The following is a 27,693-nucleotide window of genomic DNA, read 5'->3' on the forward strand; positions in this document are numbered from 1 at the left end:
AAACAGAGCATTTAAGAGTATGCATCCATCACAGGATGTTTAATCTACCAGATAAATAAAGATAGACTCTCATCCAACAAAACATCAGTCTAAGACTTTTATTCCAGTAGCTTTGTCTACAAAAATTGCTTTTAATCACAGTGGCTTTATCCTTTAAGCAGAAGGCTGTGGTGTGGCTTCTTGAAGCTCAGAAGCCTGATTTTGCCTCTGCATTATTCCAGTTATTCCTAAGCTGGTACAGGGGCAATAGGCTATATTTTTGCTGGAACACTGTTATGATTTGCTTTATGATGGGGGAAGGAGCATGTGTTGCTTTGTGCCATGGGTAGGAAAATCATAATGCTGTAATTTTCCTTTCAACATTTTTCCAAAGTTCTGCTTGAAGATAAAGCAGTCAGATACACCTTAAAACTCACACTTTCTATTTAAATTGTGTATAATGTATCTTATTTGGCCCTGGTTTAGCATTATCACCATTCTGTGATGGCTGTAATGGGTCTCAGTAAAAATTTTGTAGTAGGTGCACACTCATGCACATGCACATAGCACAATGGAGGGTTAGGAGAACAGTGTCATACAAACCCATTATTCATTATAGATTTTTTCATTATTAAGATAATACTAACAAGACAAGATTATTTAGCTATTCTGTTCTTTATTAGTCCCTAAGAATCCTTGTCCATTTGAACACCTGTGGCATAGCCTTCCATGGGGATTTTGCTGGCCATCTGCAAGCGCTCAGAGAGGAGCTTTACCATAGCCTAAATTGCTCGTGATTTGCACAAGAGCGTTCTCTCAAACCTCCGTGTTGTTACATCACCGCTGCATGCCACTGCTAAGACAGAACAACACAGAAAGACTACAGCAAGCTGAATAAGGTTTGGTAGGAGACACCACCTCAATGATGATAACTTTAACCGGTGTTATTTTGATTTTCATGCTATAAAGTACCTATTGCTAATGCTTGCAAATGGGTTTTGTTCTCAAAGCAGGAGCCTTAAAAATGTTTACTCCTGGATGTTATTGTGCAAGGAAGGGTAGCTTCTAAAATGTTTATGCAGAAGGAAAATTGGGTCTTGTACATCCAAGTGTCCTATGCTTACAATTGCAAATCCAAACTTGGGAGCAAACAAGGTTATCTTCCCCGTGACCCAATTTAAAAATACTAACAAGTAATTTTTATAAGATTTTAACTTAGTTAAAACTTTTTACTTACATTCTAGCATGGAATGTTACAATGGTATAATTATGCACCACAGTTTGGACCAAAAGTCAGAAATCAATGTACATAACAAGACAACAAAGACCTAAAACAAGTTCACTTGACATGGTTTCAGTTAAGTCTACTGCTTCTCTGAGCACATGTATTTATTACATACTGGGTGGTGCTTTGACAGTTGTTACTGGATGCTACTTTCTAAAGCAGAGGTGTTAATCACAGAAGCGTCTCTCTGACCAACTTAAATCGTATCAGGTTGTCTGTTACAGCAATGAATACTGGTCCTAATGAGCAGTGTGTGGTATGACAAACTGCACAATTTCTTTTATGTCTCCAAGGAAGAGTATGAGGTTTCACACAGGAATCAGCTGGTTGATTGCCACAAATATTTCCATTAAACTTTTCAAAACCTTCAGCACTGCTTACTGGGAAAAAGAAAAAAGAATCTAGTTTAGAGGAAGCAACAATAAACAATGTTTCGCAACAGACTCGATTCATCGGGTCTTTTTCTTTGCAAACATTCAAAGCACACTGTAAATTTGACTGCAGGTTATCAGTTAAGTGAATTACAGCATATAAACACTACCTCTGCATAAATCATGCTTATCTGATGGCTTGTGAAAACTTGCTCTGCTACCACCAACAAAGCCCAATTTCAAGGAATCCCTCACCTTCAGCCATGTTGCTCAGGTATAAATGAGTTCCCCTGCTTGCTGGACGCATTCCACTAAGCCTTACTTCTAGCAACAGCTACTTGCTTAACTTAAACAGGAGGTAAACCAACTGTGTTTGCTGACATTACTGATACAAGTAGCTTCATGGCAGTGTGAATTCAGGGCCAACAGCCACACACAGTAGAACTGCTGTACTCTGAAAAGAGAGGGGAACAATAGTATACTCTTACTCAGGCATGCTCTCAGCATCAATTCAAGGCTTCATCTGAGCATTTCATCCATTACTACTACTTCTATCCCTTCACCAAATAATTAGTATTTTTTTAAAAAGTGAACTGGATACTAATTTAATTCTCACATCAACATTGTTTCGATTTTTTTTTTTTTTTTTTTTTGCTTTTAATTCCCCCCAAAATATGATTTGTTTTAACGCAAACTGAAAGTTAAGGTCTGTACCCTAAAGTGCTCACAATCAAAACATACAGACACACACACAAAAAAACCCAATTAGTTCTTTCCTAACTGGGAATGCATCGTTGCTCTTGACTTGTAAATTGGAAAAAGTCAGCCTGGCTTTCAATCCAGCTGCAATCTTCCAGCACTAAGTAGTAAAGTGTTTTATAAACATGGCATTTTTTTTTTCCCCAACAAGATTGAATTGGAAGGTAGTAAGAGATACTTTTTGTAATCTTGTGATGCTATATTCATAAAAAGACTTTTTTTAGCAAAAACAGCCAAAGCAGTTTAAGCAGAATTCAGTGGACGTGTATTCTGGTAGCAGATTCATCTATTTTTCACCTATTTTCAATTTGTTCCATCAGAGGTGCTTCATACAGCTTGCCTTTCCTCCCACTCCCACACCTTTCAGTTACTATCTCTGCCTTCATTAATTGAATTGGATATATTTGGTGTCTAAATCAAAATCTAGAATTACAATGCAAAAATTTTTAGCATTGAAAGATGTTTACAGGGAAAAATAGAGATTCCAAACTCTATTGCTTTCCCCGTATCACTGCGTTTATGTGTCTCGGAGTGGACAGAATTTCTTGGTAACTTATTTTTCTGATCTGATATCCTCAGGTGCCCTTAGCTTTCACTCTGAGCAAAAATAACAGCTTTGAGAGGCACACTTCTGCAACTTTTCTGCACATCTCATCCATTCATTAAATATCTGTTCCTCTTCACACCATTATTCCTAGTAAAACACAAAAATTCTATCTGGTAGAGGAACATAACTTACACTCGCATTTTGTAAATTACTTTATAATTGTGGTGTTGGCTTTGCTTTCATTTTTTTTTTCTTAGTTTTGAATGCTAAAACAACATGGAAAAAGACCATGCAGTTTAAGAACAGTATTTACCTTTTATCACAAAATGATAAGAGGCATTACCTTATTTTATATTGCAGTGGATGATGGAATAAGCAAACATGCATTTGCAAAGGACTCAGATTATAATGATAAGGTTGTGTATATAGAACACATGTTTTGAGGATGCAATGAAAAATAACTTTCTTTGCTCTGTTTCCTTCTCCTCTTGCATTGGTGCTCCAAGAAATTAGTGTATGAATTGTTAACTAGCAGCAAAAATAATTTTGAGAATTCCTGACCTGGGAGGTTTATTTGCTCAACTTTCAGTTGTTTCTATTCTAGTTAGTATCTTTTCTACCAAGATTCATGTTCATATTTCAGCCAAACTTTTTATTCCCTCGGGTTTCTATCACCATCTTACAGTCCATTTTGGAAAGTGGAGTCACAGGGAATAGCAAAATAGTAAGAATATTGTGGACAAAGTATTTTATTCTATAAAGTAGTAAAGCCAACTGTGCAAGATACTAGCAAAATAGTAAGACTATTATATTCAGTATTTTTCATTAGCACAAATTAAGAGTGAAAAAATGTCTTTTAAAAAAAAAAAAACAACAAACAGTCCAGAAGCTTACAACTTCACCATGTTTACACTGAGGATAACAAGAGAGGAGTTCACTTGTATAGGGCAATAAACCAGAAGTCCAATATCTATATAATTTAAACCAATGTCCAAAGAACACTTTTTGCCTAGAAGAAAGCTACAACTATTGGGTCTTTATCCAGTTTGCATGGGACTAAGATAAAGCCATAAATAAATACCCACTGTGACAACTGATACAGAAAAGTTTTGCTCCCTAGCCTGTAAAAGATGCCAGCAGTCATTCCCAAACAATAAGAAATACTTCAGTTAAGTTCTTTTTTTGGAGCGTACTTGTTGGGAGCAGAAATACAAATTCACCATCAGAGTGCATGTGCAGACTTAGCACATGCTGCAATTGCCACTAACTGAGAAAAAAATCAAGGTGAGGAGCGGGAAACCACATGCTGCAATTGTACCATGTACCTTTAGGGTTCCTTAGCAACTTCTTCAGGCGTCTTCTCCTCCACAGAAACTGAAAATGGAGACAAAACACCAATGAGAAACATTGGAAACAACTTATTTGATGACAAATAGTCAAGTAAGTTGTTTCCTTTAGTCCAAAGGATCCTTTGGACTAAAGTGATACAATTTACAGTTGTATTAGGTATACAGACATTTTTCCTTTTAGCTTTTTAATTCTAATTGCAAAAGACTTGAGAGGCCAAACTTTTACATTACTTTAAAAATCTCCGCAGTGATGATGTTAACACACATTTTTCTTGCATTCAGTTATAACACTCAACTTCAATAGCAATATAAGATTGTTTATAGCTGCATTGAAACACTGCAGGGTTTATAAATATCGTGTTCTATATTTTTCTTTACAGCAATATAATTTGAAAGATAGAATTTTCTTAAATTAAGTCAGATGTTAAAAAAGTGTGTTACATCCCATGCAGCACAAGGGAGAATTTCTTGTTCTTAATGAACTTTACATCTAGCCACTTAGCAGGGCACTGAGCTCAAAAGACCCCTGCAATCCAACTTAGCAATACCTATTTCTACTGCATGGCATGTAATTTCAAAATTAAATTTTCTGCTAACACTATGATGCCAAACACAGTCATCGCTAGCAGCCACATTGCATCATTTGAGTTCTGCATGCTCTTTCAGCTAGTTCAGTGCAAACAGCCATTAGTGCTTTTCAGAGACCAAACATTTCAGACCCAGCTGTACTCTTGCACCTTCTGAAGTTTCCCCCGACTCCTCAGCATCAACGTCCTGGCTCTCTGAGGATCTGTCAGAAATCTCTTGAGCTGCTGAGGCTACTCCTTCCTTGACACTGTCTAGGTTTTCCTCGTGGGCAGAAGAAGCTGCAACATCCAAGACTTCACTCACAGTTTCTATGAATCAAATTAGAGAGAGAATTGTCTTCCCATTCACCGGCCTAAATGAGGGCGAGCAGTCAAGGCTCACAAAGCATAAAGTACCTGCCTAACATACATGTTTGAAGTAACTGAAGACAACAGGATCTATCAGATGATTACATTTTATCATGCAAATAAAAGTTTGCAAGTGGAATTCCAGGGAAAGTCTGACTTTTCCCAGCCCTGCAGCAGAAAACGATAAACATGAGCTATTTTCATGTCTTTAGACAAAGGTCAGTATTCTCTAACATGTATATTCTCTTGCAGATACCTTCATTTTATTTTCTGATTTCTGTCAAACCATTACCAATGTGTAAGATACTAATGGTAAAGCTTCCATGGCAATAATCCTAGTCTGATTAACACCATAGGACATTACACATACACTCCCCATAACCTTGCAAAGATGTCATGGGTAGTTTTAGTGTAGAAATATCCTAACATCAGGCTGAAGGGTCAGGCTGTGATTCCAGTGTAGCATGATTGCCAACTAGCCATTTTTAAATACTCCTTAAGGATAAAGCAATCTATCTGTATAAAAGTTGGTAATAGGTAATGTGTCTACATACAGACACGCTCTGCAGGGAGACTGAACACACCATCCAGCAGTTACAGGTTAAATTTTACTTGAGTAAATTCTGTCTTACCATGTTCTTCCAACCTTACTGTTGGAGGTCTCCATCTTCACAGACCTTAACTGCTCAGCAGGATAAGGTTTGCAGGGACTTTGTTGTTACAAATTGTGTCCTGTACTAAGCTACATGTACATTAAATACAGCTAACTAAACAGATCCATTAGAAGTTCAATAAATGCAACAAATAGCAGTTTTGCAGAGCTAGCATCCCACGCCTTTTTCCAAACATCAGCTTGCAGCTATTTAAATACAGCATGTTCTGAACATCAACTATTTCACTTTGTTTTGCAGAATACTGACTGAATTTTGAAGAAGCAACAAGGAAAAAAATTCAGGAATTGCTACCTTTGTCTTTAGAGGGAACAGGCATGCAATAAAAAGAGTACATTTGAAATTCAGAACATTAGATATTTTATAACTAGCACCACTTGATGTAATGCAATATATTTGCTATGGTAACAAGCTGCTGGGTTTGAGTTTGTAACATCAAACATTCAGTTTATATTACCAAAAACTTGCTCTCTGGCTTATAGTATTTCATCTGGCTAACTTTTGTTTATTTCTTGTGATGTTTCAGTGTTTTCATTTCTTTTGCACTGAGACGAGTATATCAGTAAGCAAGTAGAGGGAGCAACATGGACTCTCCTGCTTTTTAATAAAACCTTATTTCCTTTGAATGGGAATCGTGCTTATTTGTCACCTACAGGAATATCTGCCTTGAAAACAAACGTTAACGCTTACACCACTTGTACTGAATGATTTGTCTCTGGTCTGAAGTATTCTTTATGGCTATCAGAAAGGCAGGCTACTGCAACAAAATATGGATTCCTCCCAATGTGTCCATCCAGGTCTCTGCAGAGTAGCTGTCACTCCCTAAAATACAAAGGGCCTTGTTGCGACAGGCATTGCCTTTTTGAAAACCGACATCTGTACGTATGTGTAATTGTCCTTGGTTACTGCAGAAAACTCCAGTTGGTACTTTTATTCAAGTAGGATTCACACCTATTCCTCGACCTTCCTGGTGCCACGGCTGAAGTCCTCTTTTTGAGAGGAGAAAGCTGGCCGTAGCCGGCGGTCCAAGCGCACTTGCTCACGGCAGCACCAGTCACGGTAACTTGCACCAGATCATTATACATGCCTTAAGACATTATCTCCAGCAAAGATTCAGACTGGCCTATGAAGATCATTTTGGCATCATTTCTTTGGCCTATTGCAACTAGAGCAAGCTATCTAAGTGTCTTTTGGTGCTTTGAGCACCATGAAAATAAGAACCAATCTACAACCACGAAGGCTATTTTGAGCATTAATCTGACGTACCAAAACAAATCTCAGTGTATTTTCTGGTGGTTTGTACACGGCTCGGTCTTGGAACAAACGCTCTGTACCCCACTCATGAGGGTCAACGCGTTTTTCTCTGTCCCAGGGAATTGCTGTGATCCCAGGGCAAGAGCAGATGAATGATGACCTGGCAAGCTGAGAACGAGTCCCTCACCTCTTTCAGAATGGGGACTGCCACACAGCTCGTTCTCTGCAGGGAACACCAGGTGTACTGCCCGAGTCCCTCACATCCTCTCCTACCGATTAGCTGGTAGCACAAAGCATTACAAAGTTTAGGAACTTCTCCTTTTTGTTTCCCTGGATGTGAAATTTACCTCAGTGCTATTCTCCACCCCCCTTCTTTTTAAAAATCTGCATGCATTTCATATTTTTTCAGTCCAGCTTAATCTCTCGCAGTTGTTCCATGTAAAATCCTGCAGTAACACCGTATTTCATAAAAGAGATTTTAATCTATGACTGGTACAACGATGACTCATTTTCCATAATCCTTAGAAGAAGGATTTTACTTTTCTGTCTGTTGAATTATTGCAAAGTTGTTAACAAGTCTGTCGTGAAACTCTACAGCAATTAATAGATGTAATTGAAATTGCTTCTAACTTTTGTTAGTTTGAACACTAAAATATTTAAGCTTCTTTATTTTTTCAAAATAGAGTTGTAGAGGAATTACAGCTTCTTAACTGGTTCTGTGTTGTTTTCTGAATGATGACCAGTTTGAAATTCTGAAGTCCCCATATTTCCTTGTGCAGCGACGACTGTGACCCATTGTTGTCCATTTACGCCAGCTTTCTTACAATTTCTACAGGCTTTAACTGAACAAAATTAATCTGCATTGTGCAACTGCTTCTCTGCAATGAAGACACAGGGTAAGTGCTGTTCATATTATGTTTTCTGCTGAATGCCCAGCTGGTTTATTAACAATATTACACAATACTGCTTCAGGTCCTTAACATCTTTAACAAAACACCCACTTGCAGTGTTCCAGTCAAATTCATCTCAGTCAAATTCACCTTGACCCATACAATTTAAAATCTGCCAAAAATGGGAATGTTCTTGATTTTTTTTAGTTTCTTCTTATAGTCACAAAAATGGGGTTGGTTGGTTTTTTCTTAATTCTGTAGTGGGGGAAGAAACCCCCACATCCTTCATCAACAGCACTGGAGTTAAATAATTTCATAATTTTACCATTTCATTGAGTGTTTGGTGTGCCGTGTGTGTCCCCCTTCCCATCTTAGTAGGTTATGTTACTCTACAGAAGCTATATACTTCACTGTTTCATACAAGGTATTATACTGGCAGCAAAATCTCAGCCTTTGTGTATAATATTAGCCATTTTTTCCTGAAAAATTTATATTTATTTTTCTTATGCCCTGGGATAAGTAGCTAAGTCCCAGTATCAGTGGCTACAGTTTTCTTCAATTTTGCTAGGCATTTGTATATACTATTGCACTTACAGATCTGAATTAGGAGCTTAACTTTCTTGTGATTTCAACAAAAGATAATATAAAAGAACTCCAAGCCTCAGAGAAATCAAACTAATCATGTTTACTAACTGTAGGCAAGTGGCTAGGCTTTGCATATTGCATCAACAGCTGTTCTGAAAGCATTCAAAGGGATTTTAACATACCGAGGATTTTGAGGACAAACATCCTCAGGCTAGTTAGACCCCCGACATATTTCTACTACGCAACCATCAGTACATAACTCTACATCTTTGTAATATCCATTGCTCACGTGTAACACTGAACCCTAACAAAAATATCGCCTGCTTCTGCCCAGGATAGCTATATGTATGTACTCTCAAGTGGTCTTTAGCTCCTGTGCTTTATGAGATAAACCATTTTGAGAAGAAATGCATCCTTCCAAATTGCACATGCAGGAACAGAACATGACTGGGCAAGCACCAGCAGCACATTACATATGCATCAAGCACAATACCAAACCATTTATGTTATGAAAACACATCTGTTTTGAGTAAATACAGAAAAGGAAATTGATTTTACAGACAAAAGGAAATTAGGTTTTTGGTTTTAATTTTTTTTTTTTTTATAAGGCAGCAGCATTAGGAAGCTCCTGTAGCTTATTAGGACAATATCCAACATCTAGTTCCACCTAGAAATATAATTTTTAGGAAACTATCCCTATCATCTCAGGGTGGGGGGAAGCTGCTTCCTGTATAAAGTAGTTATTCCTGCAGTCTTTAAGGACACATATTTTACAAGTGCTACAGTTGCAGCACTGAGAGCACAAAATGCTACATTTCTGTGCATTCACAGTAGAACAGAAAACAGTCCAAATCCAGGGCGCTTCTGCATCCTCATGATGGTCAATTGAATTGTCTGAATATTACTGAGCTCAGCATTCCCCCAGCAGAACAGAGAAAGCACGATAAGTGGGGACTTGCATGCCCTGTGTGACTGTTTGCTCCAGCTAACAATAAAAAATAAACCACACACACACACAGATTGACTTTCTCCTGCTAATAATAAAAAACCCAACACAAAACCCCACGCACGTGTATTGACTTTCCAAACTCAGATCCTACTGCTTGCATAGCCTCTTCCCCCAAAGCTTTCAAGCATTTAAAACAAGCTTTCCAACTTTCCTAGGGGAGTTTTTATGCAGAATCAGCCTGGATTTTTGTCTGGGATGCAAAGGTCTAGTCCGAAATTAAACCAGCTCGCACTGGCAGTCATGTCCTACCACCTGGGAAACAATATGCTATAGGATGATCTTGAAGCAGGAGGTGAAAGGGAGGTATGGAGAGAACTGAGTTGGCACAGATGATGATAAGTGGAATCTGAAATCTGCCAAGAACTTGGTTCTTGCAAGAATTTTTGTAGAAGATAACTGTTTCTGATAGCATTTATACAGGGCATCTATTGTTCTACAGGGCGTTAGCATTCAGTGTTCATAAAGCTGGATTTTCCAAGCTGTGTTCCATACCACATACCATGCGTGAAAGCTAATAGAGCAAACTACCAATTGTCCAATACGTATGTATTATTTCATACGTCAGCTTTCATTGACCACAATTCCTGAAGAAAGCAATAGGGTATGTGAGATCAAGGAAAAGAAGAAACAAATAGGCGATTTCTTTACTTATTCTACACGTCTACAGTCATGTCAGCATAGCCAAGAAGAGTAAGCAGACAGGTCGAGAGTGAGTTCTGCTCCGCCATCTAAACAAGCCTGGACTTCTCTGGGAGCAAGGTACCTTCCCTTTGTTAGAACACTGAAGTTTCTTTAGTGCTAATTTAAGCTACTGCTTTAAAGCTTAGAGCAGCCCTTCAATCAAATCAATCATGTTAATGTGAGGATTAGGTCTTCACACTTACCCTGAAGTAGCAGCTAGTTCGCAACTAATTGTTAAGAAAACAAACAAATGAAACTTACTTTACATATAGAAAGAAATTAAAGGAAAGAACTGTTTTCCTCATGCAGGTGAAGCACCTTCGCTTGTGAAAGCAATACATCTTTCTCTTAATATGTAAAAATAGAGGAAGCTGTCTCTCATAGAGCAGCATTAAAAGAAGGAAAAGTCCAAATTTTTAAAAAAGCGTGGGGGCACTCTTGGAATTCAGAATTTTACTCCCATAGCAAAAGTTTCACCACCCTTGGCCAGGCAGCTCAGCGCTACTGCAAACACTCTCCTTGTTCAGAGTGCTTTTGTCTTGAAACTTTATTATTATTTTTAATATCTGTTGATACCAATTTATAGATGACCAATACAAATAGCCTGTAGGCATAGTTAAACTAACTTGTACATTATATTTTTAAATCTTATTGGACCTTAAGCTTTTACCTTGTATTTTTAAGTGGCTTTGAAAGTATGTTTTCCTCATTTACGATACATATGGAGAAGATAGCTGCTCCAGATTTTAAAATGAAAGCTACATTCAATTTTTTCCTTGCTTGGGGAGATGTGGAGATTTCAAGCCCCCCCAGGATGGAAGTTTCATAACAAGATAACCACAGCCTTCTCAGAAATACAGCCTGTATTTTTCCCCCCAGTTTTGCATTTCTCTACTAATATATTTAAAACCGTCATATTTTGATTCTAATCCTAATCCTTTGATTCATTTTAAAAGTGGTATTTCCAGTTAGAAACAACAACAAAAAAATCTGAACAGGCACCGGTTTCCTGCAATTTTTAAAGATACTTAAAAATACACTTTTCTGAGTGAAGCATTTCACTTAAACCAGTATCCTTCATATCATGAATTATTTTTTTTTTAAGCAGTCAAGATGAGGCTGGTATCTGTAATGCAGAACGTCAGGTTCAATTACTTTAAAAAAAATATTCTTTGCAGAAGAATTTGGCTTTATAAAGCTAAAATAATACAAGTTAGGCAGCATAATACAAATGGAATCTGCCTGGAGCGCATGAACCAAAGCTGGAGTACAAAACAAGGCTTTGAGATTTCAAGCTGCCTATAACACAACCAATGTCACACACTAATTCCAAAGGGAAAAAAAAAAGTCTAATTTAATTGTGAAAACAGAAACAATATTTAATGTACAGTCTTTTAGAGAACCACTCATACTAGAATGTGATGCTTCTGTTTACATAAAGCTTCTCCTCAGTAAGGTCCACTGAGGGTCTCAGAGTGTCCCCTGAAATGTTAGGATAGGCAGAGCAAAAAATTCCCCATTCCTTTTCATAGTTGTAAAGACCCGCTAATTGAAAACTGACAGTGGAGTAGAATTCACTTTTTAAAAGTCAAATTCTGCCATGACTGAAAAGTAATTCAAGAATGTATTTGAGAGAGACTGCAAAACAGAGCACAAGAGGGGGGGGTACCTGCCTCCCTCAGATCTAATCCAGGGGAGAACACAGCAGTAGCAGTATGAAACTGCGATTCCCTTTAAGATCAACTTAACACATTTTGGTCCCATCATCAGCTTTAAAGAAAATGCAAGAGAAGTTCGTTCATCCATGGCTTTTGTTCTAAATCCTGAGGTGGTGGTGACAGCTAAGGTCCCCTTCCTTCCTTCCATCAGAAGCCACCTGCCACCCCAGCTACGGCTGACGTGGGTTCAGCACCTCCTCCCTCTGCTTACAGGGGCTCAGACCACCATCAGCCACATCAGGAATAAGAAGAGGGGGAAATAATAACCACAGTCAGTCTGGGACAAAATAAGCAAAACTGTGCATATGTTCCTGTAAAGTGAGCAAGTGCTTCAGGTCTCATTGGCCAGGAAGACACAAGGAACTCAGCACGGAGGGCTGATGTTCCCCACCAGGAGCGTCCCAAGCACCAGGAACGTCACTCAGGACTACTTGAAATGCTCTCTCTCTGCTCACTGCCATTTTATTTAGTGACCATTTAAGATTATAACAAGCTAGAGTAAGTCATCCACCTCTTCGAAAAGGAAAAACACTAAACACTTAAACATTGGGCTTAAAAAGGAAGAAACCTACTGGATGGTTAACCACAGACCAATGCCTCTCTCCGACACCGTGAATTCAGCACTTGACCTTCAGACAGGAAAAAATAAACCTCTCAGCTCTATGTGCTAAATCGAATCAGGGACCTAACAATTATTTAGAAAAGCACTGATTATTTTTCAGTCCAATCAGTTCCTTGAACGCACAGGACGGAACTAGTGGCTGGCAACTGCCGAAGCCCACATTGCTCTTAAGAAATTGTTTGCAGAACTGCCCTGGCCCGACCATGCTGTTGTTTGGACATGGCATGAAGGCAGTCTCAGCCTTCCCCACCTAGCAATACCTCGCCAGAGCCCACAGGCTTTAGGAGTTGTCTCCCTTTGGCATTTCAGCTATTCTGTAAGTTAAACCTGAACCAGAGGCTCAGAGCCCAAGGCCTGAACAAAGGCAGGCTGGGATTTCTAATAATCCTGCCGCTATAAAAATATGACAGCTTTTTCTTTTTGCAAGCGATCCATAATTAATCCAGATAAAAATCCATGAGGTCCAGCTGAGAGCCTAAACCATGGCATTATGAAGCACATTTTTAAGGAAAAAAAAAAATTTATTCACTCCATACAGCAAGAAAAGAAACAACTTAATTCACAGGTTGTTTGTGCCTAATGTAGGTCACTAGTTCCTAAGAAAAGCCTCATCAATTCATACTAATGACCAGAAGGCTCACTTCAAGAGAGCTTATTCTACAATGGATGATTAAAAAAAGATTCAGAGAGCCTGTAATGGTCAGAATAAAAGCATAACAGTGCATACCACGTTAATCCAGAATAGTTTATAATACCTCATATCATTTCAAGTATATAATTTTATATTCTGTAACAAGGATTTGTAGCAAAGAGAAGCAATTCATATTGTGGTTCGTTGGTTGGTTGGCTGGTTGTTTTAAACATCTAGCCACTGACTGGAACAGATCATGAGAAAAAACTAGTGCAAGTTAACATAAACAGCATGTATGAAAATGCACTAATAATTTGATGTATGAAATCCTTCTGAAGTCATAAAAAAACTTTTAATTAAAGTTAGGCATTTTCTTTAGCACTCTTCATAAAAAATAATGCAATAAGTTTTACCCACTTACATTGTTTTCAAAGGAGCAACCAAAGTTCAGCATGTTGATTTTAGAAAAGGATGTTTCTCTCTGCCACGAGAAATGCTGCCCAAAAATCAATACAAAAATCCCCATCATTACCATTCTGGTTTGAACTGCCACCACAGGAGAACAGAAAGGAGTCCCTTTTGCCATTTTCTCTAAAGTAGGACACTAATAGTATTCCTCTGCATGCCTTATTTACAGAAAATGTTCAAATAACACAGATAATACTACTTAAAGGTAAAGTAAACGCTAACAGTTTCTGTTGACCAAAGTGAGTTCTTGCTTTCCAATTTAAATAAATAAAGTTATTTTAGGATTCTTTTTAAGTCTTGACAATGAGCTATAAATATTGTATTAGTAAAAAGCAGTAAGTCCATTTTCTCCTTAATAGTGACAATCCTTTAGGCATTATTCACTTCATGTCCTTTTACCAGCTTTAATCTTTTTTTGAGAAGCTACTTGTCCCCTTGTTCTACAATAGACAAATAGGAAGACAGTTATTTTATGTAGTTCTCCCCCACTTATCTGTTTGCACTCTTAGCTGGGAAGTTCTAGGGGTTTTTTCCATTTTACTGGAATCTTCCTCCTCAGCCCAGTACATACTGTAAAATTCTCTTTTCAGCTAAGCTGATCAAAACCGAACGGTCTCTCCATTTACCAACTTTTGTCTTCAGGTGCTCACAACTTTTAAAGAAGTCTTTTCTAAATATTGTTCACATTCTTTCTACAGAGATTTTCCAGTTATGCTATGACGACTCATCTGCAAGCTCAGTTTTATGAAGAAAAAACAGAAGGAAGAGAGAAGAGACTAGTGGCCAGTGTATGGCAATCAGAGATGCAAGAGAAATGCAGCAGCCCAAGGGCCAGATAAAGAAAGTGATAAATGTGAAGCAGAAATACCCAACAGAAGGTCCACAGATATGGATACTTCCCCAGTAGGATAACATTCACATAATTCAACTTTCTAGAGCCTAATTTAGCTAGCTTAGTCTACCACAATAATTGAAGAGAAAAAAAATCCTCTAAAAGGAGGTTCAGAACAGAAAACCTTTATTACAGTTGGTAATTAAGCACAGGTTTCGTCAGATGATGTGAATACTCTCCCTGATTCCACCTGTCTTCTGTTACACCAATTTACACCTAGAGATCCATTTCATGCCATGACATTATACATATGAAAATGGTAGATAATAGGCCTGTTATGAGATGCTTCTGATCTATACCAGTGAGGTTGAGAAGAGAGAGGAAAAAAAAAAAAGGTAGTTATTTTCACAAGGTCCAACTGTAAACAAGTGGTATAATCATAAGGGATAAGGTCTGTCCAGCCTTACACACACTGCATCTTACCCCAGCACCTAAGGTTGTAAAGAGCTGCAGGCTGCACAGCTTTTGTTCCTTCCTCCATCTCACACAAAAAAAATGCCTAGAAGGATGTGTTTGTTCTGCTGAGCAACGTCATTCTGAAAGCCTCTGAATAAGTATGCACAATTACAAATTACCGTGAGGACTTTTCAGCAATCTTCAAAATACTCCCAGTGTCAGAGCATTTGAATACACACCCAGACTTTGGTAACTTACCAAGCAAAAACAATGTACACTGATCCTGTCGGGTGTTTTTGTCTGCTTGGCATCATTGTGTGATCAGGTCAGCAAAAGTCCTGTCCAGAAAGCAGTAACTCCTGTCCAGTGCAGCCTGTATTTGTTTCTCTAGGCTGCAGACAACTGGCACTGTAATGCCATTTGAAGCTTGACATGGAAAACACTGGCACATTCACACACTAATCCTCCCCAAACCTAGTTACTCACTCAAATGGCGTTTGAAATAACAGAGAAGAGACCATGTCCTTCAATACTTAAAAAATTAGGAAAGAACCTATGCTACAGAAGTCAGGAGTCCAAGAAAGCATGGTTTTGGCCTAATTGCTTTTGCTATTCCAGTTGCTAATGCCAAAATCTCAAGCCTCAGTCCTAGAGTTGGAGAAAAGTTTACAGTGGCAATCCAAAAAACTAAAAGTCACAGATGTAACAATGCTGCCTAATCCAAACAGCAGCTTGCCAATCTGTACATTTTATAGCATGTGCTCTATCTGAAGAAAAATTGATCTAAATTTATGGTCCCCAGACACAGAGTACGCTAGAAGGAGAACAGCAGGAAACTTACCAGCATCTGGCAGTAACCAAGAGTGACAGCGCAACAGATCAAGCAATAAAAAGGTACAGAAAACTAGAATTTAGAGGAAGCTAAAACCTTGGGAACAGAGTAACACGGCACAGTACTTTTTTTGGCAGCAGTATTTCACTGAATTCCAGATACCAATAGTGGGTTGTAAACTGCTTAAATTGAGGCAAGGAAAAACTTCCAGCCAGGTACAATTGTAATTAACTTTCTAAAATTGAAATTACCCTGATTAAGTACCTACCTCCAAAGTTGGGGGATTTTTTGGTTTGGTTTGGTTTGGGTTTTTTTGCACATCTGTGTATAAACACACATTCTTGTTATCTGTATACATACATATTTATGTATACTGGAGCTGGAGACAAACATCCACTGGCACCTTGCACTTCCAAGGACATTACAAAAAGCCTTACACGTTAAAAGAAACAACTGCATTTGAAAAAGCAGAGGTTTACTGGTAACCATAAAAATACTTGCACCTTCATCTGCAGAAGTAACATCAAGCTATCAACAAAAATAATAAAAGTCATTTAAATAAGTGTTCTTTTTTCAAGGTAAGCCTGCATTTCCCTGGGCAGTTCTGAAAGAAAAATTCTTCCCTATCTCAGTAAAAATGGAGATATGCTTTTTTTCTCTCTAAATGGAGAGAACACAAATGATAAAAATGGTTAAATACAAAACTGTAAGATATTTCCAGATGGATTTTAATCATACAATTTTTTTTTTAAAACACAAATAGCTTTTGACTGCAGGTAAACACTGAACAAAGGGGTACATAGAGAGCAGAGAACTTTTGACTCAAAGTACCATCTTCTTATATTTTAAATATTATGCTGACGGAAACCAGCTTTTACATAGCTTAAAGGAAAGGGATACTGGTTTAAGCCTGTGCGTGTAAGACCACATGCTGCTTGCTAAACCCCTCAAGCAGTCAAGGGCCAGAGGCTCCCCATCAATTCCTCGGAGACCCGAGGGAAGAACCGCTTCATTAAGGGGTCCTGCTCTTCTCCTGCAGATGGGGCCGGGAGGAGAGGAGCAGCCGAACGCTAAGGTGACCTGCGGCAGGAGCCTCTGCAGCCTCCCAGGGCAGGACCCGGGTTACACAGCGGTCACAGCAACTTAGCCCCCGTGGGGGAACCTCACATGAACTGCTTATGAGATCCACAGGGTTCACCCTTGACTCAGGCACACCCATTACGAACAGTGATTTACAACAGTCTTCACTGGTGACCAGTGGCATGAGACAACTGTTCTCAGAAGCAAGTTTTAACACCCCAGAAATGTCCAAGAGATCAGGCAACACTACACCGGGGAGAATACTCCCTTGCTTTAGAAACTAGTACTGACTGCAGGGAAGTACAACTTCTGCTGCTTTATATGAAATGCTTTAGCTAATATGTAATATCCCAATTAGGGGTTGGAAGGAAGATGGCTGATACAACATGCAGAAGCTCTCAACAATTTTATACCCCACAGGTTCGTTTCCGCCTGCTTTACCACACAGCAAAGAATAACCACTGCAGCAAGATTTGACAGAGGACACCTGAAATGACCCTCAGAATCCCTTATAAATTTCAAGGTAACAAAAGTGTTGTTCTAGTGCTGTTTTCTTCAGTAAGTGGCCAGAAAAAACAGATCTAAGAAATTGATGATTTCTAAATAGCACATCCACTTCCAGTCAACACCAGCAGTAACTAACAGTTAAAAGACATATTTCCTCTTATAAAATAGTGACCACTAACTACATGAAGTCACCATGTCTAGAATTAGATCCTCAGACTTAATCCACTTATGCACAACATTTCTCAGGGAAGATCCTAGCTGCTTCCTCTTCAATAGAGCAGCAGGAATATTTATCATACGAAAGACCCCACCTTATCCAACAATTATCAAATATTCCTAGACCAGCATTATGAAAGGAAAATTCAACCACTTCTGGACACAAGCAAGTGCCCACTCCTTAAAGTGGTATGTTGCAAGTGCTTGGTAGACTAACAGAGGTAAACACTGCAAGACATTTTAAAACATCTTATATCTCTTAACAGCTCTAATTCACTAACTTTAACATATACCAGACTACTTTTCTAAATGAAATGGTCTAAATATTCCATAGGAATGGAAATTTTTAAGGCTCCAGGTATTTTAACTTCTACCTTATAAATATAGTCACTACAAATATACCTGTACTTTTTATTAGTTATATTACTTTTAGCAGATTGAATCAAGTATTGGTTTAAAATGTTATTTGTAATGGATTGTTTTGCAGACAAGCACAGGAGCTGTTCACACGTGAATTAAAACCCCACTCATACCTAGCCCTTTCACAAAAGTCAGCCACTTGAAGTGCCGCACCATTTCTCAAGTTCATTTGTTAAAAAGGCAATTAAAATGACATCCGTTCCTCACTGCAGTCACCAAGGAAAAAGGCGAAAACAATTCTGGAATCTGCTAATACCTTTCAAGGTACTGTGGTAACCTCCCACGGACTAGCAGTCAAAATGCTGTTAATGTCAGTTTGACCTGTGTTTCAGATATATCCTCTCAAGCGGATGTTTGTATTCTCCAAGTAACTCAAACATAGGTGTGCAGTAAGTCATGTTTAAGTCAAGCTGAAAACTGCTTCAGTGGTTTTCATGATTACTACACCCACACTGAAGTCTTCCCTTCCAAAGCAGGAATTAGAATTAAGTTTCTCTTTCATGACAGGCTGGCAAGTTTTGTTGTTGGTGGTGGTGTGTTTGGTTTTTAACTAAAGATACCAGATGCAAATGTTTGCTGCCTACCTATTGACTGAGAAATTGCCATTGCTTTATGTGTGTCCCTTCCAACTTTAGCTGAAGAAATCAAGAGGTAAGAGGATAAGCCATTGCTCTATCCTCACAGGTTAGTAGAAAAAAAAAAAAGTTCTAAAAAAATCAAGTTAAATTATAGTCCTGTACTTTGTGCAATTTACGGATAGGTTTGCATTTGCATTATTGTGATTTTTTTAAAAGCACAGTAAAACATCTTAAACGCCCTGACAGTTCAAAACACTGAATATGTAGCTACTAATCGATTTAAGTGTTCAATACCAATTTGATGTTTTATTGAATTTTGAAATTTTTAGCCTATTATATCCTTAAAACTGAGATCATGACAACATTTTGGTTGCTACGCAAGATTTTGTTGACATTACATTGAAAGAACAGCTATAATTATTTAGTGTGAATATCTTAGGAGTGGCCAGTGAAATAAAAGTGTTCAGATTCCTTAACATGCTCTTAAGAACCAGGTCACTGAAACAACTGTTTAACCGACCATATTACATGGCCACCTTAATATAAGATCTTAAAGAAGAGAAATGGAATGGGGTAGTAAATAAACTTTTCATTCTACTAGTTTTAGACAGTAACTCTGGTGCCCCAGGCAGCATACTTTTAGAGACACTGATTTAATGAACTTAATTACCTTACGTTCATGATAGGTCAAGGTAACAGCTGAATTAGTTTTCACTGTGGGACAAACTCCATTAGGAATACTGACATTTGTTCTTAATGTTCTGTAGTAAGAGGCAGAGTTTTAGAATCCACAACACACACACACACGCAAAAACTGCATTCATAAGTTAACCTTGCACTGCAGCAGCTTCTGAATTAGCAGCAACTTCCAAATTAGCAGCAGCTTCCTGCTGTGCTTCCTCGACAGCAGGGGATGCATCTGGAGCTGGTAAGTCTTTCTCCCCTCCAGTTTCTGGGGATAGCCCAGCATTCTCATCCTGTGCTGCAGGTCCAGCAGCAGCTACTGCATCAGCCTCTTCCGTGACTGTCTCTGCTTCAGTGACTTCAGCCGTCTCTTCTTCATCACCTTTTAAGGATTTATTTAATACAATAAAGACAGTAAAGCACATGCATGCAACACAAATTTGCGAACTACTTTTTACCATTCTCCTCATTTAAATTTAAAATGGGAAGCTAAGCTTTGGGATCAGAATTTACAAACAAAGTCAAGAAATCAACAATTAATCCCCCCATATTGTCTAATGTGGCACCAAAAAAGGACGTTTACAAGATGAGGAAACCATATTCTTAATTACCGAGTTTGATAACTGCTTCAGTGTAGTAAGAAAAGAAACTGTGGCTTAAAGCAAGTGACTGCAAGAGGTGTGAGTGCAGGGAAGGATAAAAAAGGACCCCACCAAGTGTTGCTCCAAACCCACTCTGCTGAAATGGCCAGTGATAATGCACTCACGGGTGTCAGAGGGAGCAGGATTCTTACCCTGTTCGTAGCCAGCAGTGGAATTACCACACTGGGAATAAGACATTTGCTACCATGCTTAGAAGCTCTTATGGAGTGTATTATGCATCAGGCTCACAGCTTAGAAGCACTGCAAGCCAAGACGTGCCTTCAGTTTGCACAGGCCTATTTTCAAGGTGGCTAACTTGGCTGGCAATAGCTACAATAATGCCGAGCCCAACAAGTTTTCAGATGGGTTTTGTTCCATCTCTTAGCTCTGTGCTGCCACAGGTACTCTGCTATGCCTGCTCACCCTGCTTTCTTTAAAGCTGTATTGAATGCACTGTGACCCCTGCAAGAGCCATAGCACTCAAGTAAGAAAGGTAAGGTCTGCGGGGCAGAATAAAACAGGGGACCCTTACTGAAACTAGGTGTATGCAAGTGAGAAAATAACTGGCTAATTTTAAGCAGTCAGCATTCACTTTACTGGAGATATGACCAGTTATGACTGACCGTTTTCTTTTTACAAGCCCCAGCTGTCTTTAAAAAAGACTTGTCTACGCTGCTGTGGGTCAGACTCTTTAGAATCTGAAAAACCCAGTGTTTCCCAATCATGCATTACTTCAAACTCAGCTAAGACAAGTAATTAAAAACTAACAGCACAAAGCAACAAAGATGCACACTCACCATGCAAACATGCACTAAGATCCCATTAACAAAAGAAAGTTATATACCAAGTGTTCATTGCAAGTTTACCGCTAGAACCAACTTGCCATGTGAAGAAACAGAACTGGAAATAAAGTTTGTAATACAGTGTAAACTAAGTGAGAATAGAAAGGAAAGGACAGAACTTAAAGAGACATAGTCAGAATTTATTTTATTCTTTTATATCTTTTTAAAAACTAAATCAGATCAATTTTAATTCTTGGTTTTCTTATGCTAGTGCAAGCCTATCTTTCTGTGTTCAGGTTTAAACACAAGTCTATTCATTGCTCAGTAAAAATCAAAGCTTCGTATTGTGCAACCTGATCATGTCCCTTTAAGAGAATGGTGTATTTCAAAAAAAACCTAAATTGATTACACAAAGAACAGACTAACAGCCAAGCTCAACATTCAGTACACTTTATTGGACAGTCAAATATAGAGTGCATTCATTCAGAACAGCCAGCTTCTCAATCTCAGAACTCCCTCTACAAAGCAAGATTCAGTAATAAGCTCAATATGGTTTGGCCTTGCAAACATAGGTAGTTCTTTTAAAGTCTCACAAGTGTGGAGTTTTACAATAGAAGGTATAAAGTCATTCCAAGGTAGGCTGCAAGGTACGCAATGGTGAACGACTGTCCTTTGTTTGTATTTAACTTCCTCGGGTTTGGAAAGAGATTTCCCTTGTATTTTAGTCTGGAAAGTGTAAAAGCAGAGGATAGATTAGAAAGGTTGAATCAGCTTGCATCAAGTTAAAAAGAAAAGTCATTGCTAAAAAAGAAGGAAATCAGGAACAAGTTTAAAGGAGACACATGCAAATGGAAGACAAAACTCAGTATTTGCTAAATAAGCAAGTAGAATGTTCTGCAAGGCAAACATCACTTTACAGTTCAAATGATGTCCCAGATTTCCTAGTGCTACTTTGACTCAGGCTTCTGCCAGGGGCTTTTTTAAATCCCTCCCTAAATTTGAAAGTAGCTTTCAGTTAAGAAGAGCTACAGAAAATTTGCTATTAGAACTTTTCTTAAATGTCTGGTATCATTAATTAAAATACCATTAAATATCACTTCAACCCTCTAATAAACAAACAAGCCTAGAAGAGCATTTGATTGTTTCTCTTGTTTTGACAGCCTCGTTTGCTACATGCAGGTCCCTAGAATAGACATTTTGGGTTTGGGCACGGGGGAGAATTTTCCTTGGGATGAGAAACCACAAAAATCATTCGTATCAGGAGAATCTCTCTCTGATCAGCTGCTCCCCAGTATTAATTCTTCCAGCTAGGAAGTCCTTCTCTTACCATAGGACATGTAGTAAATATGCCATGAACGTGCTGTTCAGCATGCTGCTTTTCCATCCACCACTTCATATTGTTACCAGCACTGTTTTATAGCTTATTTTATGTGACCCTAGGAAGTATTAGAATACTTTGAGAACAGAATTTTTAATCACTCTTATCGGCAATGCTTACTGTGAAAAAGTGTAAGGAGTAACTGCATCTAAAGAATGTGTAGGGAAAGAAGCTGCAGTGGCACTTCTGGGAAAAGCAGTACTACAGTAACACTCTGTGACAAGATACACACAAAAATATGGCTACGCAGGGAACAGGAAAAAAGGGGAGGAAGAGAGACGTTAATTCTTTTGAGAAAGCACACAGAGGATTCCATAGGAAAAGCAAGAACAGAAACCTCTTTTGGGAAGATACAGTTGGGAATGAAGAAGGATCTTAAAAAGAGCTGATTCAACAGTTGTTTTGTATTGTGAATTGGAATTAGCTACTCAGAAGTCCAATTAAAAACTCTGCGTTGAGCTTTTACTCAGAAGTCCAATATTGAAAATAATATAGGAGACAAGTTTCAGCTGAGTTCACTGTACGGCCTTAGAAATGTTTTGCACTTCTTACTATCAATAATAAGGGAGGCAGCAATCATCTGCCATTGGTTGTGACATTCATGGAAGTTACTAAGCAGCACAAGGCATCAGATTATGGGATGTCTGGAGAGCACCAAGTACTCTTACCCCAGTCTCAGGCAACACAGGTATAGCCTTCAGTGGCTCAACAGCACCACTGACTCTGCGGGTATCCCACTCAAACATTTTGGCAGGCTAGGGTTAAAACTCACTACCTTGCAGAAGTGAACCTTAAGAGAAAAGAGGGAATATACTGGCATCATTTTGAGTGCCCTGGAAGGTTTGCTTGATGCTTTCACATCTACCACGTTCTTCTGACTATGTTAGAACATAACAAGCATAACCCTCATTTCTTCCCTCAATGACTAGGTCACTAGAAGAAAATACCTACTTTGGTCCTGGTCAAATTTTTTTATTTTAGGGACAAGGAAGGATTGCATTAAAATTGTGGCCAAATTCTCAGCATTTAAATAATTAAGTTTAAAAACTGTATTGCTTCCAGCTGTGTAAAAGAAAGGAAATTAAGGTGTTTTGTCATTTTAAATCTTAAAAGTTCTAAAACTAAAAGATGTGTTGTGGAACTTCAAGACTAGCAACTTCAAAAGAAATAATTTTAGAGGCAGACAATTCAAAGCATGTTCTCACGCTGAAAACAAAATTTAAACTCAGCATACTTTATTCAAACCTATCCTTTGTGTGCATGCAAATATATTAAATGAATTCTCTAGACGTCAGCATCAGAAAAAATAAGGAAGAGCTTCAAGTGCTATGGCCTCATAAATTTATTTATTTTTTAAACAACAACTAAATAAAAATATAAAGATCCGTAAGAAGCAATTTTTTCTAATTGCTTTTCCTAGCAAGGCCATGTGTGCCAAAGTTCTATCTTTTATATTAATGCCACTGTAATGCTAATTGATGTAGACAGAGACAACATTCCATTACAAGTATTTGAACTAACAGGGTCTAATTATTTAAGCATGAAGAGCTAAGTAAGGATTTGCCATACATTTAGGTGGTGTCTGTTTTTCATTTAATCCTAAGTTAAAAAGGACAAAGTCAAAGTTGTGGGACAAGAAATGGGTCCAATTTACAATATTTTTTAAAAATGTAGGTTTTTTCCTATTGAACTGCATTCCCTGCTGGCACGTGGCCTGGAGCCAAACTGTTGACTGAGAAAAAGATATTATCTCCTTCCCCCCCAACAAACAAAAGAACAAAACTGATTTTGACAGCATTATGCATTTAGTCAAGTTTCATTAAGCTTCCAGTAAATCAAATGCAAATACCCAATATAAAATTAATGGTTCACACATCAATTCTTTCCATTCAAAGAGACTCCTGCAGGTTGATGACAGGCCAGATTCACTGCCTGAACATTAAGTCCAGTCCCAAAATTTGTGCAGAAGTAGCTTTGTAACAGAACACTGCACAACCACCTTTGTCTTTACTCCCACTCACAGAGCTCAGACAAGGACTTGGACAGCGTTAAGGCCTGATTAGACAATCTAGAAATCTGTTCCAGATCCTCATGTACCCGGGGAACAAGAAAGAAGAGCTCAACTCACCCTTGCTTGACCAAGGTTTGTCTTTCCGCCCCTCGGCTCTCTCCTGAAGAATATTCAAATGTTCAATATACTTGCTGCGGGATGAACTGACTATTCTGTAGGCCTGAAAGGAAATTATACCTAAACTTACTGTTACATCCCTACAAAGTTACCAAAGAAGAAGAGGGGAGAGGGAAAGAAGAGTTTTTATGCAAATGCTACTGCTCATCTTAAAAGGCATATCAAATTATGCTAAGCAAGGTCAAAAAAAAATTACAAAAATAAATATCTATTTTGCTATACTAACATATTTATATGTTTCTTATTTCTTAGTGGAATAAAATACAACATGCGGCTTTCAAAGTGCTGCAGTGTTTTGGGAATTGAACACAGTATTTTAAAAGACAATTACAGACAGATTATTTTTTAAAAAAATTATGGTCAAAAGGTGACAGCAAGAAAATTTGTTATTCCTCCAGATATGCAATCACACAAGTTTGATATTGTGAACAAGTAGAAGCTACTTACCATTCAAGAGGACTATTTTGTGGCAGAGGGAAACATGCACCTCTCTGGGATGTGCTAGTCAGTATCTCACTATCTCAAATCTTGGGGGGGAGGGGTGGAAGGAAGCTATGAAATGGAGGCTTTAGGGATGTGAAGCAGAGTCTGATATATTTAGATGCAAGGAAGAGAATGATTACTGAAAAGCTTGACAAAAGTAGATGTTTACAAAACTTTAACATGCTTAAGTAACTACTACTCTTATCTTTCTTTGTGCCCCAAATAGCAAGGTTCATAATACTGCCCTTGCAGCTTCAGACAGCTTACTTCATATCTGTCTTGCCCGCTTTGAGATATTCTTAATGTTTGTGGTTGACAAGAAGAGGCAAGGGATTAGAGGCAGGTGCCTTGCTCCATCTTTGGACATGTTCATTTCACATAAAGTATGTTTTCCACTAAGAATGACAACAGCACTAGATACCTAAGTAACACTAAAACGGGCAAGCAACAGGCATCCAATTTCACTAGTTCTCTTGAACTGATTCTTAAGTTAGACTGTATTTAATTATACGCTACGACACCCACACTCTATTGACGGTTTGCATCTTGACCATGTTCTTTAACCCAGAGCACACCTTACACCAACCATGCCAACTCGGAAAGCACAAACAGCTCCATTCCCAAACACTTACATAAAATAAACCACCAAAAGCAGCAACACCAGCAAGGAGGTAGTAAATCATGGTCTCTCCAGAAGAGCCAGGAACACTCCCAGATGACATCTGGCGAAGAGGTGCTATAAAAACCATTATTGAAATTGATGTAAAGTGCTGCTAAAATACGGTCACAAAATAGAATGACAGAATCTGAACTTTGTATAGGAAAGGCTGATTTTAAAAGGTGTAACAAAACAGAGAGGTACAGCCTAGCAATGTTTAGGACAACTGAGTAACACAAGGCGTGGTGCCTAACTGAACAAGGTGCGTGGCTGAGCTCTTCCTAAGAGTGTAAGATTTTCTGTGAACTACACTGTCTGCCTACCAGCTTCCAAGTAGTGGATGCAGTCTATAGATAGACTAAGGAACATTTAAAAAAAAAAAAAGGGAACATAAAAGAGTTCCTGCCTAAGGTATGTAAAAGAATCAATCTGTCCTTATTCAGTATTGCTGCAGTCATGATCAGCAGAGGTAACAAATCCTCTTCAGTTTAATAACAGAGCACTTTAAGAAAAAGCCTTTTCCTTTGAATTCACATTCTTTCATTCTCAAATAGACTGCTGACATTTAGATACATGCCCATAACCTCAAGTATTGGCCAACAGGGCAGACAGGCAGGATTACAGTTTTATCCCTGATTGAGTACATGTTCACTATAATAGCGGTGTTAGCCATTTATTTTTGTTCACCGCCTCTGTAGTTTTGATGCTTGCTATAGCCTTGGATTCTTCTGTATATCTCAGAAGGAGACTCACAAAAACCACACATAATTCTGTTCATCAGCAAAGCTTTCAGCTGGATTTCATGACTTCATCCCAGATGAGTAGCACAGACGAGAAACGCCTCATTGAAAGGGTACTCATTAAACATAAAATGGCTCTGAGCATTGCAATCAGTAGCTGCAAAAATAGTCTCAGTCTCAAAATATTGCCACCGTGTGCCAGATTATGTTTTAGCATCATCTGATGACACGCTTTCCAGACTCCTCTTCAATAGCCAGGCATCCTAATGGATCTTCTCACATTTATACGTACATTCTGTAGCAGTTTCTCACGAATACTTTCTTCTCAAAGGCTGCACGTTATAGATAGCAGAGTGCCCAGCCAGCCTGCAGTCACCCAACACGGCCTGAAGATTTTTTTTTTTTTTTTTTGCTACTGGTTACACAATTCCTGATGCACCAAAAGCCATGGCTGCAACACAACCACACCAGGCTGATTCACGCTCCCTCACGGTGCTACGAGGCCGCTGAGGAAACCGGTGCTTTGACTATCCACCTAAGGGCGGTTTTTTAAACACACACACACCCCCCTTTTTTTTTTTTTTTTTTTGCTGGGGGGTAGAAGTGAAGACAACGGCGACCCCCTCGCTGCGGGAGAGGGGTTACACCTGCCCGCCACCGAGCCTGCTGCCATGGAACGGGGCCGGGCGGCGGGGGGGGCACGGCCACCACCTCACAGGCGCTTCTCCCAAGGAGAGCCGCCTAACGGAGCACGATCCCGCCCGGCGGGGGCAGGGGGGTTTCAAGGCAGCCGTCCAGCCGTTTCCCAGCGGCGGCGGGGACGACCGAGCAGCCGTACCCGGCTCCCGCCCCGGTCGCCTCACACGGCGGCCGCGCGCCCTCACCGACCGCGCCAACGGCCGCGCCGCGCGCCCGCCGCACCTGCTCCCCCCCCCCCCCGCCCCCGGCCCGCGACCTTCGCGCGTCCGTCCCGTCCCGTCCCCCGCCCCCGCCGCGGAGAGGCGGCGGCGCGTCACCGTCACCCGTCCCCGTCCCGTCCCTCCCCGCGCGTCCGTCCCACCGTCCCGTTGACCTCTACCCGGCCGCGGGTCGAGCTCCGAGGCGGCCCCCGCGTACCACGCTGCTTGAGGCGGCTCGCAGTAGAGGGAGCCCTGCTCAGGCGAGAGGCCAGCGCCTGCGAGGCGGCCCTGCAGAGATACATGGCGGCGGCGGCGGGAGCCGAGGAGCGGAGCGGGCACCTCGGGGCTGCCTGACAGCGCGGGGCTGCGGCCGCGGCAGAAGACACCGATCGCCACCTCCGCCCCCGCGCGGAGGGGCGGGGCGCGGAGGGGCGGGGCCGGCGCCAGCCCCGCCCCGGCCCACCTGGGCGCCGGCCGCTGGCGGCAGCGGGGAGGGCGGCCCGGGCGGCGAGGACGCCCCTTCCCGGAACGCAGGGGTGAAGGCTGCCGCGCCGGGTACGGCCGC

General features: G+C 39.8%; 1 protein-coding gene across 2 annotated transcripts; it reads right to left on the reverse strand.

Annotated features, from left to right (window-relative positions):
* Positions 1–84: 84 nt before the first annotated feature.
* On the reverse strand, positions 85–27,558 carry MGARP (mitochondria localized glutamic acid rich protein). Of its 2 annotated transcripts, none has more exons than XM_069779381.1 (7): positions 27,346–27,558; positions 25,464–25,567; positions 24,289–24,391; positions 19,508–19,741; positions 5,028–5,186; positions 4,267–4,315; positions 85–1,644 (listed from the first exon to the last, which is right to left on the reverse strand). In XM_069779381.1, the coding sequence occupies exons 1-6, from the start codon at positions 27,428–27,430 to the stop codon at positions 4,269–4,271; spliced, it is 732 nt and encodes a 243-aa protein (XP_069635482.1). In that variant the 5' UTR covers positions 27,431–27,558; the 3' UTR covers positions 85–1,644; positions 4,267–4,268. The 2 variants fall into 2 exon arrangements, with proteins under 2 accessions (XP_069635482.1, XP_069635492.1); XM_069779391.1 differs by having other exon boundaries at positions 5,010–5,186; positions 27,346–27,472.
* Positions 27,559–27,693: the final 135 nt, after the last annotated feature.

Source organism: Haliaeetus albicilla, chromosome 1 (genome assembly GCF_947461875.1).
Source record: "Haliaeetus albicilla chromosome 1, bHalAlb1.1, whole genome shotgun sequence".
In the NCBI taxonomy this organism is placed as follows: Eukaryota; Metazoa; Chordata; class Aves; order Accipitriformes; family Accipitridae; genus Haliaeetus; species Haliaeetus albicilla.

Excerpts from the sequence above, each read along its gene's own strand:
- MGARP (XM_069779391.1), bottom strand. The coding sequence starts at position 27,430 with ATGTATCTCTGCAGGGCCGCCTCGCAGGCGCTGGCCTCTCGCCTGAGC. Across the intron at positions 5,187-19,507 it reads AGAAGCTGCTGCAGTGCAAG|AAACTGTGAGTGAAGTCTTG; the intron begins GTTAACTTATGA and ends TTTGATTCATAG. Across the intron at positions 4,316-5,009 it reads AGGTGCAAGAGTACAGCTGG|TTTCTGTGGAGGAGAAGACG; the intron begins GTCTGAAATGTT and ends CTCCATTTTCAG.